The sequence below is a fragment of the Felis catus genome, chromosome E1 (assembly GCF_018350175.1).
Source record: "Felis catus isolate Fca126 chromosome E1, F.catus_Fca126_mat1.0, whole genome shotgun sequence".
Classification (NCBI taxonomy): Eukaryota; Metazoa; Chordata; class Mammalia; order Carnivora; family Felidae; genus Felis; species Felis catus.
In genome coordinates, this window is record NC_058381.1 from 11,574,712 (window position 1) to 11,590,925 (window position 16,214).

Consider the following 16,214-nt stretch of genomic DNA (forward strand, 5'->3'; position numbering starts at 1 on the left):
CGTGGGCTGAGCTGCTTTCCTCAGCTGCCTCCGTTCTTGGGGAAGCAGCCCCCGCAGGCCGAGCAGCCAGGGGAGGGGTGACAGCAGAAGCCGTGTCCGGGCCTGGTGTCTGGCTGGTCGTGGTCTACTTATTCTGTGATGGACAGGTCCGTCGAAGTCCCGACCTTGCTCTTACCTGCAGGATCAAGTCTAGGACACGCATCCCCCTTCAGTGGCGAGGCAAGAATGTGTGTGTGAATGCGTGTAAGGGAGCACTACTTCGGTGCCGTGGACCGAGTGTGGACAGAAGGAATGCAACTTGCCTTCAGTAATTCTCCCTGGAGCATTTAGGGAGTAGCTCCTACGTGTCAGTCATGGGTACTGGAGAAACGGGGACAAAGGATGCCGTCTCTGCCCTCAAGAAGCTTCAGTGTAGAGTGTAGAGCATGAGGCAGACCAGGAGCCCGGTCATAACACCCCATGTGCAGTGAGCACAGTGTTACAGGGCGCCATTGGGTGCCTGGGTCCCTGCTTTGCGTTTGGCCACCTCTGTGGTCCACTCGGCAGATAATTCCTGGGCCTTTTCCCTGCGTGTAGCTCCGCACAGGGCATGAGGGGGAATAAATGGTGGCACCTCCCTCATGGCATTTAATGGTCTAGTGGGAGGAGAAACCTAGTTCTAGGCAAGCTCTGGACAAGATACAAAGCTGAACAGAGATCGTGTATGTGCAGTGAGTAGAGCAGTGACTCCTACCAGAAACATTTCAAAAGGAGGTGGTTTTGAGGCTGAGCTGTGAGAAGGAAGGACCTCTGCCCCTGCCCTCAGCCCCTTCATTCACTGGGTCATCAGCTGCCTCCTGCGTCTAGGTGGGCAGGGACAAGCTGTCCCCTGCTTCGCCCCCATTGGGACTCGGAGCTTTTGTCCTTAGGCTCTTCCTGTACTCAGGGATGCTGCAGGGCCAGTCTGGGATACAGGATGGCAAGGAGCCCTGGCAGGTAGGTGAGGGAGCTCCACAGGCAAGTTTCAATGAGAGCCTAAGTCAGGCTGCCATCTGGAACAGGAAAAGCCTTCGGTAGCCAGGCTATGAAGTGGTAAGGGTCTGTCTTCAGAGGGATAGTCCTTCCGGGGGTAGAGAGGGCCCCAGTGGTGACTGGGAGCTCACGAGAGTCATCAGCTGGGAAGAAACATCAGAGCTTGCTGAGCTCAGACCTCAGCGAAATGTCAGACGCGCCACCGAAGTACACCTGGTGTGGTCGTGCTGCCGGGAGTGTAAAATGAACTGATCTCTTTCTTTGGAGGGTCTTCTGCCGTTACCGGTCTGTGTTCTAAAGGACCACGCCCTTTCACCCAGAAATTCCACTTCTAGTAGCTTGTCCTGTGGCACATATGCAGGAGCACGTGTGTGCGCGAATGTTCCTCGGTGCTGTGTTTGGGCCGGCCAAAAAGAGGCCTCAGCCTGAATGCCCAGCAGTTGGGGGGGAAGGGGAAGTGTATTATAATACACGAAGGGACGAGGTCGGCTGTACAAAGCCGTGGGAAAAAAGGTTGTCGAGAATATTTTGCTGAAGAGAAAAAGCAAGCTGCAAAGAATCCTGTTCTTAGATGTAAGGAACGGTCTGCGCAAACACGTACCGATGTACGTACGACGGCTAGCTGTGGACGCTTGTCCGTCTATTGAACAAGAGCTTACTTCCCCTGCGGTGACAGGAGGCAGAGAGGAGCCTTCCACTTTGCATCCCACCCACGTCCAGCTTTCTGGACAAGCGTGCACTCTTTTTGTGACTTTTAAGAATTGGCGCACATTTTCCCAAAGGAAGTGGAATGTGACCAAAAGCGTCCCCAGCAGGCTAGCCAGAGGCGCGTGTGTTCCCTAGGAGCTGAACAGGACCTGCCGGGCCATGCAGCAGCGCATCGTGGAACTCATCTCCCGCGTGTCCAACGAGGAGGTCACCGAGGAGCTGCTGCACGTCAACGATGACCTCAACAACGTCTTCCTCCGCTACGAGAGGTGGGGGTTAGGGCCCTTCTTCTCCCTGGGAAAGGCTGGTGCCCTGGCAGAGGGATTTCTTTCCTCAACAATGGAGAGAGGGGGAGGGAGAGATTAGAGTTGGAAAACGGTCAGCAGAGATGCTAATGTGTTCCCCGGCTGACTGGGAAAATGCTTCTCCGGTTCTCCTGGGAACCAGGCCGGCTGGGCGGAAGGTGACGTGGGGAATTCGGCTCTGCCCTTTGCAAGCCTCAGGCCGCCCAGCCTTCCCCAGTACCCCCAGCCCCTCGAGGGTGGGGAGGGCAGGGCCCCAGAGCTTCGCACCTGCTCCTTTGAAGATCCTTTGAGTTTGAAAAGGATTAAGGGGGGGGGGGGGGGGGGATTCTCTACTAAGGAAAAAAGATTTCCTCTTTCCCATCTTTAAAAAAAGAAGAAAAAGATTTTTTCCCTCCCTTTGCAAATGTCAGTGTGTCTAGAGTGTTCCAAAGAAGGCAGGGTGTAAGTGCCGGATGCTGCTGCTTAGGGAAACACACACACACACACACACACACACACACACACACACACACACACTCACATGGGTACATACACGTTCATTTGAGTTCTTTCTGCAGCCAAATCATTTTTGGATTTGAGGTAACCAACTTGAAAATTCTTTTCCTTTTCCAAAGCCTCCCCCGGGAGCAGCAGTTGTCAATAGGAGGTAATGGCAGGTACAGCTCCCATATCATCACTCCGGTGCCTGTACCTTGGGCTTCCCCCCAGTGAAGGCACCAGAAAGCACCTTGACCAGGCCAACCTTCTCCTAAGTCTGAGGCCCTCGGAGACATGGGGCCCTGGCATCAGTTAGGGTCAGTGTGACAGATAACTTGCATCTAGGGGACTTCAAGGGTGATTTTGCTCTGGGTGTCCCAGCCCTGGGCCTTGTCTCAGCTTTGACTCTGATAGTAGGGATGGGGGGGGGGGGGGGTCGTTTGTCCATCTGACAGACAAAGAAACCTCTGCAGTAAGAATGTGGAGCTACCCAGGAGCCTCGTGTGTCTGTTGGAGATGGGGAGCAGATCTGGGGTGCCTCAACTCCCAGCCCGAGACCCCTCAGTTTTGTCATGTGGTTCTGGTTTCTCTACTTTTAATGGGCGTGGCCTTTCACCTGTAAACCCATTTCAGCCCCTCCTAGGATAGGAAGACGGGCTAAAGTGGGCATTTTCCCGAGTCTACCATGCCCAGTCTGACCACAAATTCAGAAGCAAAGCCTGGGCCAGCAGGCCCTGAGGTACCATTCTGGCTTGAGACCTTTTGATAAGACTAATCGTCCCTCGAAGATGGTGGGGGAAAGGTACCCCAGGATTAGAAACTTTTCAGATGGGTTGATACTCCCCTTCTCTTTATGGGCCATGGCTCATAAAAACACACAAGTCTTTCTTGAGACCACAGTGGATACACATCGCCTAACCAGATGGTCCTTCCTGGGGATCACTGGTCACCAGGCACAGACCCCGGCCAGTGGGGAGACCTATGTGGAAGGACAGCAGATCTCCATAAACCCTGCTGTCTCTAGCCTCTGGCTGGAGAAAGTCTCTTAGCTACTGCTTTGCCCATGACGTTTCAGAACTCTTCAGTGCAAGGGCAGCCTACACACGTGCCTCACAATTGCTCTTGTGTTCCCACCTGGTGTGAGAGTGACTTGGGTATGCCACAGGAGAAGCTCACTGTGGTCGCTCCAAGCTGAGTCCCATCCTCAGCTACTGGCGAGTCTTCTGGCCCTGCCGGGGGCCTGTGCTGGTCTTCCTCCTCTGGCTTTCTGCCCTGTGTGCGCCCCACCCCCTTTCCACCAGCAAGCTGAGCTGGGGGCATTTTAGCGACACAGGCTAATCACTCCTAGCGCGGCTCTGTGAAATAGGGAGGGGGCTGCGCGTCTCTCCTGGCTTTGCAAATAGACCTCTGAGCGCCCCCCAGGTAAAGTGGTTGGCCCAGCCACCCCCTCTAGGGGCAAGAGGGGCACTCTGGGCCCAGTATGTGAGAGGACAGCTGGGAAAGCTTTTGGTCCCCTGGATGTGCCAGCCAGCACCTTCGTCCCTCCCCTCAGCCGGCTTGTGGGTGAGCCTGGAGGCTGGTTCTCCTCCAGGGCAGTGCCCCCTATGGAGGAAGGCATGGTGAAGTTGTGTGTGGGGAGATCCACTTTCCCTGGTCCCCAGGTGGCCCCGATTGGTCTCCTTTCCTGGAGGCTCTGTCCCCAGGAGCTCTTCACGGGACCAGGGAGCATCACTGTGCCACGTCACGCCCCTTACTCTGCTTTCCCTTCCCCATTAGGTTCGAACGATACAGGTCAGGCCGATCAGTTCAAAATGCCAGTAACGGAGTAAGTATTCCTTCAGAATTCTCTCATCTCCAGAGGCTGGGAGGCCTATCTCCATTCTGTCTCACCTTTGGTTTTTCTAATTGGGACTTCAACATTTGAGCAATTAGGGGCGCCTGGCTGGCTCCGTCTGTAGAGCGTGTGACTCTTGATCTCGGGGTCATGGGTTCAAGCACCACATTGGGGGTAGAGTTTACTTAAAAAAGAAAAAAAGAGCAAGTTCAGGGCGCCTGGGTGGTTCTGTTGGTTAAGCGTCTGACTTTGGCTTGGGTTACGATCTCGCGGTTCATGAGTTCGAGCCCTGCATCTAGGTCTGTGCTGGCAGTTTGGAGCCTGCTTGGGATTCTTTCTCTCCCTGTCTCCTTCTCTCTGCCCCTCCCTCCCCATTTGTGTGTGTGCCCTTTTTTTCTCTCTCTCTCAATACATAAATAAGCTTCAGAAAAAAAAAATACAGAGCAAGCTCTGGTTGGTGGGATACTGAGGAAGAGCTAACAGGCACATTCCTGGCAGGAGGGTGGCAAAGAAGCCCCAAGTTACAGCTCCTGGGACAGTGACTGTCCTGGTGGCTGGTTCAGCCCTGCCTCCTTTGGTGGGGGGAGGAGCCAATGCAGAGCTCACTAACAGCCAGGCCCACCATGGACCCTTGAAGTTCCCTGAAACCCAGGTGAGGGAGACTGCCTTGTTCCTGTATTGGGGAAACGTCGATGCTTTTCCTCGGGGACCATGCACGATGCCTGCTGGCTTTGGAGCCCAGCACCAGGGCTCCGAGGCTCACCGCTGTCTTATGCTCTGGCAGGTACTGAACGAAGTGACCGAAGACAACTTAATAGACCTGGGGCCGGGGTCTCCAGCTGTGGTGAGCCCAATGGTGGGGAACACGGCACCCCCATCTTCTCTCTCCTCCCAGCTTGCAGGCTTGGGTAAGTGTCTCATAGGGACAAAGAGGGTCTCCTTTGCAGGCCACTTCGTAATTGTGAGTCTGGGCCAAGGGTCCATTTCTCTCTCTCTGTTGGAAGTCCCAGAGAGAGCATTTTGAGGAATCCGTGGGAAAGTGTATTCCTGAGGCCTGGCCAATTGTACCATTTTTAGTTCATGACTCTTGTCCCTAAACTTAAAAGTTTAAACCTGAGTTGGAAAGAAGGGGTGGAGGGAGTTCCAAGGAACAGGAAGTTGTTTGCTTTAAAAGAAAGGTAGCTGCTGTGTTTTGTCTGGAATATTCCATGTGGTTAAAGTGATTGTCTTCTCAATATAAATTAGGCCAAGGATGGCAAATAGGTTTTAGCTCATTGGCTACTTGGGACACAGGTCTAAGAAGGATGCTGAAGCCACATCAGAGCTTGGAAGATGAGTCTGTAGTTGATTGGTAATGTCTGCCACAGACTTGGAAGTAGGAAGCGATGACACTGATACATTTGCTCTCCTTGAACTAACATCAGCCTAAAGTGCTCCACTGCCTGAAACCTAAAACAAAAGAAACTCACCACTTTTCCACTTCTCTGTTTGAAAGTGTGTATATGATTCTAGATGCTGCAAATACACTGGACGATACGAATCTATAACAAAATGACAGTATTGAAATAATAATGCATGGCCCTTGCAAAATTCTGTCTTGCTCTTTTCTGTTTCCTTTTTTTTTCTTAGTATTTCTCTTTATACCTTTATTCCATTTCAGTCAAACAGGGTTTTTATTTAGTGGCCTGTCAGTTACTATAATCCTGGCTTCTCGGCATCTCCTATATTTGTAGCTACTGTTTTTCTTTCGGAACAGATTTCTCTGCCTTGAATCCATCCAGCATATGGCCACCATATTTAAAATCCAAAATTCAAACTGAATTCTGCTGTCTTCCTTCTTTTCTTTTTTTGAATGTTTATTTATTTTTGAGAGAGAGGGAGAGAGAGAGAGAGGGAGACAGGATCGGAAGGGGGCTCTGCACTGAGAGCAGAGAGTCTGATGCGGGGCTCGAAATCACGAACTGTGAGATCATGACCTGAGCTAAAGTTGGACACTTAACTGATGAGCCACCCAGGTGCCCTAGCTGCCTTCCTTCTAGCGTTCAGTCTCTGTCCACAAGCATTTTTCATTTCACACACCCTGGACTTCAGGTTCTGTACCTTGGTACTTACCTTTCCCCCTTCTCCCTGCAGCAGAGTCCACTTGGCCTCCAAGCCCCACTGTTGGGTCAGTTTTGAGTCTTTTCCAGTGTCTCAAGCTAGGTACTGGTATTGTCTGGCTGGCTCCCACCTACTCATTGCACTCCTTTAGGCCGAGGACCATGTCAAATTCAGTTTGGTGCACGCAGGAGCTGGCTCTGAACGTGGTGGGTGCCTGCAAAATATTTGTCCAGTAAATACGTGACCCAGGCCCTTAGATATCCTGACAGAGTTAGTGAGGCACGCACTGGTCAGAGAATTGTGGGAAATCTGCAGGGGTACTGGCCCTGGGCCCCTCCCCACTGCCAGCAGTCTTCGCTTCCATTCATGAGGACTCTTTGCCCACCTTGAGTAGCCTGGGGGCGGGTGAGGTTCAGTGGCTTTTCTGTCCCCCAACTGGGTCCCACCATGGCTCCTCCTGCATGTGGTGGGCTGGGAGTGCAGAGGAGAGGCCTATGTTCCCCCTGCCTGACCCAGAACTCTAACCTGCCCACTGGCTTCCTAACTTGGGGATCCTTCATTAAGCCCACGGCCCACATTTTATTCTCACCCTACCCTCCTTTGTTTTGTTGCCGCAGACTTGGGGACAGAGAGCGTCAGTGGCACCCTCAGTTCACTCCAGCAGTGTAATCCCCGTGATGGCTTTGACATGTTTGCCCAGACGAGAGGGAACTCCTTGGCCGAGCAACGCAAGACGTATGTGGGGACCGTTTCAGTGGCTCTCGGAAGGTATTGGGGGAGGATTGATCCAGGCCTGGTCACAGGCCAACACAAAGACGCCTTTTATTTACCAGATCCAGGACTGCCAAGAACGTTGAAATATGGCTGTGAAAACTTGGCATTAGGCTCAGATTTTGAATGAACACCAACCCCCCCCCCCAACCCCCACCTCCCCGCCTCGGGGTTGATTGTAGTCGGGTCTCTCCCATCCGCAAGAGAGTGCTCCTCATTCTCTCTGCTCCCTGTGCTGCTGCTGAAGAGGAACTAGGAGCTAGGAGGGTGCAGCCGGGCAGGGCCTAGCAGCATGGTTTTCCTGCCCGAGTGTGTGGGCAGAGGCTTCCCTGACGGCAGCTCTGGCCAGGATAAGCCATATGAAACTGGGGAAATTGATCCTAAAATAGACACCCTCCCCCGCATCTCAGGGAGGCATAGACACATGCTTGGAGCTTCTTGTTCAGCCTTAAGGCAGGCAGGTGCTTTCCTGGAGCCCAGCACCTCAGCTTTCTCAGTCCCATGCTCAGGCATCAACAAGTTGACCAGAAACCCAAGGCCGCCATGCACCTCTCACCAGCACAAGTTGCTTTTAACAGCAAAAGAGGTCAGAATGCAGAGGGAGAGAACCTCCACAGTCAGTGACAGACCCCAATCCCAGACCGTGAGACCACCTTCCTTGTCAGATGCTACCGAGGCTGCCGCTTCTGAAATAATATTACTTGCAGCGTCAGGGCACTTCTGACGTCTCGTCACTGGGCTTTAGAGATGCCCTGGTATTGTTACTTGAGAGGAACAACGAGGTGTATGGTGTCCCAGACCCCAGAGGAAATGAGGGGCTGAGCCAGTGCTGGGACCATAGCCTCCGCCCGAAGGCCAAGTCTGCGGGAAACTAGAAAGTGATTACAGGTCACCGCCGCGTCCCCTGGGACCACTGGGGTGGGTACTGACTGCTTGCGTTGCTTGTCTCCAGGGTAACCTACGAGGACCCCCAGGCTGTTGGAGGACTCGCTTCTGCACTAGACAGTCGGAAACAGAGCTCCGAAGTGGTAGGTCTTTCACCCTGTTTACCTGCCCAGAGTCCTCCAGAGGGAAAGTCGGGCAGCGTCGTAAAGCTGGCGGGGTAATGAAGCAGAAGCTGGGTTGCATGGAGGGCAGGACACACTGGGGGAGACGGGCGTGAGAGCACTGTGCTGCCTCATTGCGTCCTCACTCCAGCCCCTGGGTGATGCCCACCCAGTCAGCTTTCCCATGAAGCCCAGAGCAGACGGGCCCAGAGAAGGGACAGCACACTCTGGGCACCGAGTGTGGATGGCAAGTGGGGGTCTGTCCTAGGAGGTCCAGCTCCACAGCCCCTTGTCTTCCTACCTTGATGGCCCTGAGCTCTCAGGGCGCAGGTCTCCTACAGCCAGATAGGGCCTCTTCCCAAATGTTACACAGCCCTGGGGGTGGGCAGTGCTCCGACAAAATAACGGCCCTTACGAGGAAGGGAAATGCTCACCTGAGCCGCATCTCTGCTGATCATTTGTAGTTGGCCTAGAGAAGCAGTACCAACCCACTAGAAGGCAGCTGATGGGCAGGATTTGTCTGGGGATCTGGGGCTGGAGGAGGGAGGAGCAGTGGGTGGAGGCCAGGAGGGTGCCCTGGGCAGCTCCGTGTCTGGAAGGAGCACGGCTAAAGGCAGAGGTGCTTGGAAGTGGAGGGTGGTGCTTGTTTGAGCCCCAGATGGCAGCTGTGGATTCTGTACGATTTCAGGTCACTGCGGGGGAAAGGATTTGTGTCTTAATGCTTCTCATGAGATCGTACCCCTTTTCGCCTAGGAATGCGTGTGGCTGTGTGTGAATGAGCGTCTGTTTGCAGGGACGGGGAGGGGGAGAGCTGTGGGGATAAGGGCCCCGGAACGGCTGGACCTCTTGTCAGGGTCCCCCAGCTGGGTTAGAAAGGAGCAGTGCTCATCTGCCCACTGGACGGGGAGGTTTGCTTCAGAACAACGGTTCTTGGGCTCCTGCAGCCCCTGTCCAAATGGGCCCAGGCAGGCAGCAGTCTGCAGCCTGGTTTCTGGAAGAAGGTTCACCCTGGGGAAGGGACTTGTCCCTCTCTTCTGGCTCAGCCAACTGGGTGGGAGGGGTGTGCGGCCCTCTGCACTGGCCACTAGGGGGCACAGAAGAGCCAGCCCAACTGCCTCGGGTCTCAGCACCCTGCCTTTCCACCCCTGGGACCCGGAGTCCCCAAATCTGCGTAGTGGTCGTGGCTCCATTTCTCCCATTACTTAGAATGTGTCCCCCCGAACCGAGAGAGGGTGTTAGGAGGGCCCACCACCGGGCTGAGGCCACCAGCACACTGCCAGGTGAGGACATCTCCTCCTGGCCCACCCTGACCTGGCCTGTAGCTCTGTCCCTCAGCCAGGCCAACTTGGTTTGCTTCCCACTCCGTCCCCAGGGCCTGCCCCCGTCCGTGCCAGGGTGTGCCACCTCTGCTGTTCTTAGTGCTTAGGCCTGGATCCAAGCTCAGGAGATGTGGCCAGCCTCCCGCCCTTCACCCTTTGGGCGTGTGGCTTGGCCCATCTCCCTGTTTTCAAAGATCTTGATGACTCCAGCATGTTTTCCACCTGATGGCAGGCAGATTACTTTCATGTTTACTGCTCGATGAGGGGAAGCAGGGCTTGTGGTGCCTGTGTCCGTCTGTGTGAGTGTATGTATATCCCTGTCTGTGTGTGTCTGTGTGTGCGTCTGTGCCTTCGTATATGTGTGTGCGCACACCCTCACTCACATGCATCTCGAGGCCAGTATTTCAGGTCATGATGTTCCATATCCTGAACCGTACCGACCTGGATACTAGAACTGGGCCAAAGGAGAAATTAAGAACACAGCGAAGGGGAGAAAATTGTATAGCCACACCTCCACAGTGCAATCCAATCAGAAGTCTTAACTTTAAATACCTTTGTGACTTCAAAAAGAGCAGTATGCCCAAATTCAGTGTTCAAGTTAAGAGTTTGGAAAAAGAACACCCAAGGAACTGAGAAGGAGGAAAAAAAAAAAAAAAAAAAGCAGAAATAACTTAGAAAAAAAAAGGAGAAATGATTTGGTAAAAGCTGGCTCTTTGAAAAGTTGACCCTTTGCCAATTCCGAGAGCCCGCCCTAATCAGGAGAAGTGGCCGTGGCCAGCCTTCTGTGACCTCGTGGAGATTTTCCCAGTGTGTGGGAATAGTTGACATGAGTTTATGTTACCCTGTTGGGATTTTTGGTTACTAAACTTCTCTTCTCTTTTCCAGAAAGGTAAGGGGGACATGCTGGAGGGGGGCGGGGGCAGTGGGTCACATCTCCTTACGTGGCAAAAGATCAACTCTCAACAGTGACTTTTCCATTTCCATGATATATACTGTTGCTTTCTTTATCCTGGGTCTTGCTGTGACTTTTCTTTCTGGGACTTTTCTGTCCTCGGCCCAGAAGAGAGGTAAAGGTGGGGACTCTGACCTGGAGCCCATAGACAGCTGGCTCATAACCCAAGGAATGGTGAGAGGTCACCAGCTGAGCCGAGCCCCCTGTCTACCCCAGCGCTTACCTGTGTCACCTGCTGAGCCCTTGTGAGTCAGACAGTACAAGGCCGTTCTCTCCTAATGACTGGATGCCAAATTTCCCCCTGCCAAAACGTCTTGTGTTTGTACGATCTCCTTAAGCCACAGACTTTCAGTCCTAGAAACGCCTCTGGTTTTCTGCTAAGGTCCGTGCCCCTGGGCCTTAAGGGTCTGGGACATTTGTGGAAGTGAGGGGAGGGCCCTCTCCCTCCTTTTACTGTCTCTGGAGCTCTCGGCAGTATTCGCTTTTCCAGGATGAGCACAAGTTACTGTGGCTTTTGCTTATTGTCAGGAGGGGACATTTCTAAGAGAACAGACTCAAAAGCACCTGATCAATTGGAGAAGCCCCCTCCAGCCTCTAGATCTGGCAGTCCTAGGCTGATGGGTTTTTATAACGGAGTCAATGTGTGCCCACTACGTCCCCCAGAGGAATTTGAGACGTCTTAAACACACAAACACAATAGAACAGAATAAAAAGAAGACAAAGCCAGGGGAGTTGAATGTCATCAACACAGTTCTCATCAAGTAGAGCTTTTCTGCCACAGAGACCCGAGTGGGCCCCTCCTGCCTCATCTGATCAGGTAGGTGGCCCTGAGTCTGCTACAGAGAGAGAGGGTGACCTCGTTCCGGGCCACTTGCCTCGGCGTGATGATTACGCTTCTAATGAAGCCACCGTCCTCGCCTAGCACCTCTAACATAGAGACCAAAGGTCTGTGCGTGCCTGCGTGTGTGGCAGGGCTGGAGCAGGAGAGGGTGCACAGAGGGAGGGACGATGGAAGCAGTCAGGCATCAGCCTCCGGGGTGGAGCCAGGCAGACACTAGACACACACTGGGGAAGAAGCGTAACCGACCCCTGGAACCCGGGCCAGGCTGTGGCCGGCGGAGGGGCGTTCGGGCAGGCCAGCATGTCTGAGGCTGTAGGTGGCACGGCGGGGGTCACCTGTCTGAGCAAGGTGTGGCCAACATGCAGGGGCCGCACAGAGCCATCAGAATCGAGGGGGTGGGGGTATCTTCCTACCACCCCAGCTTGGAGCTAGGGACCTTCGCGCAGCCCCACTCGGGTGGGGCCAGCCTTCCTCCATCCGTCAGCAGCAGGCACTTTATACTGCTCTTTTCCTGCACGCGACCCCAAAGCCATTCGTAGAGACACAGGCTTCTCCAGGCCCCTCATTTACTTCAGAGACAGGCTAGGGCTGTGGTCCTCATGTGTGGGTGACCTTAGAGCGGGACTCCTGGAGACCATGTCCACGCCAGTTCCAAATTGGGAGGATCCAGCCGTGTGTCCTTGTGCCCGTTAATCCTGCGAAAAAGGATACTGCCCAAACAAACTACCCTGAGTGTGGCATTAGCAGCTGGTGGTGGCAACTGCCTCTGCCCACACAAGATCCCCTCCCCCCCCCGCCCCCCACTAGAGCTCCAGTCTCCGACTTTCCAGAAACAAACCCAACTAACAGCTAACCTGGTATCTCACCTGCCTGACTGCAGTGTTTTTTTTTTTCTTTTAAACAATGTATATTAATTGCTTTGCCTTATTTCCCATAGTGTAGAAGCCCTGAGCCCTTCCAAACCCCCAAGTACAAATTCTTTACTTGGAAACTTTTTGTACTATTGAGTAAGGCTGAAGGGCTTTTAGGCTGCGGCTCATGTTTGGGGGGACCATGTTGTAGGGAGGATTTCTCAGTCCTCGTGAAATAGCACACCTGAGCTCTTCAGAAAGTGTTCCTGTTGCGTTGTAAATCAGACTCTGAGGTTTCCCCGTGGGTTGGGGGCCGTGAAATGGGCCCATGCTCTCCTGGGACTTCAGGGGTCTAGACTTCCCAACACCACAGTTGACAATACCAGATTCATTACCAGTTGAAGAGACCCTTGAGCAGCGTCATGAGCCGCTCTGCCTGGAGACTGCTGGGAAATTGCCCTCTCCCCCCCACCTCCGCCCCCGGCCATAAGCAGGATGCAGCCAGAAAGATCCCCTGAGAAGAACGAGCGTCGGTCCCAACAAGAGCAGAAGTAGGTTAGTAGTAGGAGTGTGCTACGGCCCAAGCCCATGCATGGAGGGGTGCCGTAATCCGGTCCGGCAGACCCCCCGACACAGCAAGCCCAGAGTCACAAATAGCACTGGCTGTGGCCGAGCCGGTGGCACCACTGCCCCCCACCTGCCGCCCCCTAAGTGGAGCCAAGTGAGGGTCAGCGCACGGCAGACAGCTCACCCAGCGCCCACGTCAACATCTGCCACTTCTGGCCCCCGACACGCCGCTTTCTCTTTGGACCCTGAAGATGGGTGGGCGCGTCTCACCGTTGCCTCAGCCAAGCCAGCCCCGTATGCGCCAGCCTTTATTGGAGGGTGGTCCTGTGCCAACTTTCTCTTATTTTTTTTTTACTTCGCGTCTTCTTCCCTTTCTGTCTCCCTCCCCCAACACACTCCTCTTCAGACCCTTGGATTAGCCTTCAGCCTTCAATCGTTGCCCAAGAAGGTGCTCTAACCGTGGCATGTCAGAGGCCACGGTCTCTTAGGGATCAGCTGGGCCAGGCTTCATCTGACGGATGAGAACACTGAGGCCTCCCAGGGGCTTGGTGACGTGCCCAAAGCCACGGGGCAGTGACAGAGTCCAGTGCCCTCTTGGCTGGCCAAGGCCTCTCCCTTCCCTTCCATCGGCATGGACGAGGGAGCTTCCTCGTCCCTCCCAGTTTCCGTAGTTCCTGTTTGGAGAGCAGTGTGCACGTTGAGTCTGTCTGGTGGCATCCACATTATTAGAAGGAACTTTACCCCAGTGCTACGCTCAAGGCATTGATTTACCAGGGTAGGAGGTGTATATAGGTAAGTTACTGTGTGCAACCACAAGCAGGTCAACCCTTGCCCTGTGTTGTATAAGCTTTACTGTTAGCTCTCCCCCTAGTTCCACGGAGATTCCGGCCCTGAGGCCAAGTGCCTTTCATACTGGAAGGAGTCAATTCCGATCGTTCATGATACTCCTGGTTTCTGAATTAGAAAACAGAAACCCTGACCTGGAAGTTAAGGGGCTCGGAGTCCTGTGGGGTGAAAACTAAATAGAACCTAGCCATCACGCCACTTCTCTGATGGGGAGACTGAGGCCAAGAACTGCCCAAGCCCCCCTGTCCCTGCTCTGCCTCTTTACCCAAAGTCCTGAGGCTTCTTAGGACAGCAGAGACTCCAGGGCTCCTGAGTGAAGAAAGAAGCCCAGAAAAAAGTGATCTGCTCCAGGGATCTGACTAACCCAGCCCAGCCGACCCATCGCCCAGTGCTCTGTCATCAGCCTGGCTCCTGGGGCTTTGCCTGGAGGATGCCCTTCCATAAACACTACTTATTTGGAGGAATCTGAAAGGGGGAAGGAAAGCGTTCCCATGATCCAGCTTTGGGGAAATTTTTGTTTTTGAGGGGGTGAGGAGTTTCTCAGATGTCAGTGTTTGTTTTCTGAGCGTGCTGGCTTTCAAGATTAATCCTCAAAGAAGAACACTGGAGCGTGATACCCAGCCTCGAGGGACTTATTTTTGAGCAGTAACAAAAATATTGTAAAGCCGTATCTGAAGGTTTAAGACCCATGACCCCTTAGTGGCTGTTTTTCAAGCTTCTGCAGCACACTGGAAAGCTCTACCCATCGAACCCCCATTTCTCCTCGATAGACTGAAGCTGGGTGGGTATAAGAAAGCCCAGCACACACTCCCAACAACGGTGGTTGGCCATGTTTTCTCTTTGGAGATGCCGCTAACTTTCCAAGCTTTTGTTTCTGGGAACTTGGCGTGGCGCGCATCCTCCCAGAGGCCAGCTTTCTGACTTAAAAGCATCAAGATAATGAAAATTGGCATCTTCTTGTCACAGGAACGTGTCAAGACAGAAGTCCTGCCAGCAAGCGTAAAATTAGCAGATCGCACTCCGCGTGCCTTTACTGCTTTCTTTTCGATGGAGGAGTTGGGTGCTGCCTTAGGTGCTGTTAGCACATCCACGCTGGGCATCTGTGCCCTCTGGAATGAGAATCCTGTGCTTCTTGTTCCTAGGAGTCATTTCAGGGTGATTTGAACTCCTTGACGGTTTTTTCATTCCAACACGAGATTCCCAGTAAGTCAAAGAGATAAAAGGACAGCGTAGACAGAGTCTTCCTAATCTGATCAAGGGGTGGGCTTGAGCCTTTATGAAAATGCATGTGGGGTGCCCACGCTGGGTCTGTAGTGTGGCACGATATACGTGAAGGCGCTCCAGGTTACCAGAGCGAGGGGGCTGCCGGCCTCGCCAGGTGCGTGTGTGCACGGGACACCTGCTCGGCACACTCGGGCCGCCCTAGGGGCACACTCGGGCCGCCCTAGGGGCCCTCGCTCTACCTCACACCCCCGACTCTGCCAGCAGCAGGCTTCCGTCTCTAAGGAGCGGCTTGTCCCATCAGGGCAGGGCTGGGAATAGGAAATCTTTGTTCTTTTCCTTTGTTAAGCTCATGTTATTTTTTAGATTTGGCAAACACCACGGCAGTCTTCCCGGTGCTTATTTTAACTGTATTCTTACCCTAGACTGTGACGCTGGGGGGAAACCAGCTATAGACACAGTGGTAGAGAATTTTCTAGAAATAGTGGACTTGTGAGCCGCTGTTGCATTCTAGCCAAATGGACGTTTCAGAATCACCGCCCCGGAGGCCTTCCACAGGTGGGCCAGGCATGGAGACTGCTCAGGCACCCATGAGGCATGTCTTTGTTTTCTCGGGACCCAGTCACCCCCACCCCGGCTACCGCTCCCTAGTTCTCAGTTGAACTTTTCTTTGGCTCCCGAAGCACAGCCAGCCATTGAGAGCTGGGGAGGCAGGGTGAGACTAAAGGAGCCACTGCATTCAGGACTGCTTCGTGATTCTCCCCTGAAGAGAGACAAAGACAGCTAAAGCCCCAACGTCGCTTTGGTCATCAAAGCCCCAGCTTTGCCCGCTTGTGTTGGTGGTGAGATGTGCCCGCCTGCTGTCAGCCAGGCCACACCCAGGCTCCGGTGCTCCCCTCCTCCCACTCAGAGACGCACTGGGACACATTCCGAAATACTTTCAGCGCCCGCCTGGCCACCTGCACCCCCTGCTCCGGGCAGACTGCCACCTGGGATCCCCAGTGGCATCAGGGGCTTCCTGGTGTCTCCTCCAGTCACTCCCAGGGGCTGGGCTCGATGGCGGGTAGGCAGGACTCTTCCAAGGGTCCTAACCTGATGAGTTCAAAACCAGCCTGTGGGACCGGCGCATTCCTGAGATGAGCAGGTGCTTTGCAGCCCTGGGCTGAGAGTAGTCAAAAAGTTATCCATTTCAAGAATGCGTACTGCTGCCCTCCCTCCTCCTCTCCCCCCCTGCCCCCCCCGTCCCCCCCAGCGCCCGCCGGTCAGCCCTGCTTCTTAGAACTGGCCACCTCATTGCTTCCCTCACCCGCCATTTCATGTGTGGCTGCCTTGTGTTGCCCGCGCCTGCCGTGCCAACGTGTTTTT

At 54.0% G+C, this 16,214-nt stretch overlaps 1 protein-coding gene across 6 annotated transcripts in view; it reads left to right on the forward strand.

Annotated features, from left to right (window-relative positions):
• Positions 1-16,214, forward strand: part of TOM1L2 (target of myb1 like 2 membrane trafficking protein) — a 120,761-nt gene that overhangs the window by 97,264 nt on the left and 7,283 nt on the right. For 3 of the 6 annotated variants that reach the window (XM_006939908.4, XM_019817271.2, XM_019817270.3), the window contains 6 exons: positions 1,855-1,988; positions 4,278-4,326; positions 5,120-5,243; positions 7,053-7,170; positions 8,159-8,234; positions 10,632-10,697. In XM_006939908.4, the coding sequence (XP_006939970.1) occupies positions 1,855-1,988; positions 4,278-4,326; positions 5,120-5,243; positions 7,053-7,170; positions 8,159-8,234; positions 10,632-10,697 (567 nt within the window). The remainder of the gene's footprint in view (positions 1-1,854; positions 1,989-4,277; positions 4,327-5,119; positions 5,244-7,052; positions 7,171-8,158; positions 8,235-10,631; positions 10,698-16,214) is intronic. The other 3 variants (XM_003996345.5, XM_006939912.4, XM_006939909.4) reach the window with 2 other exon arrangements.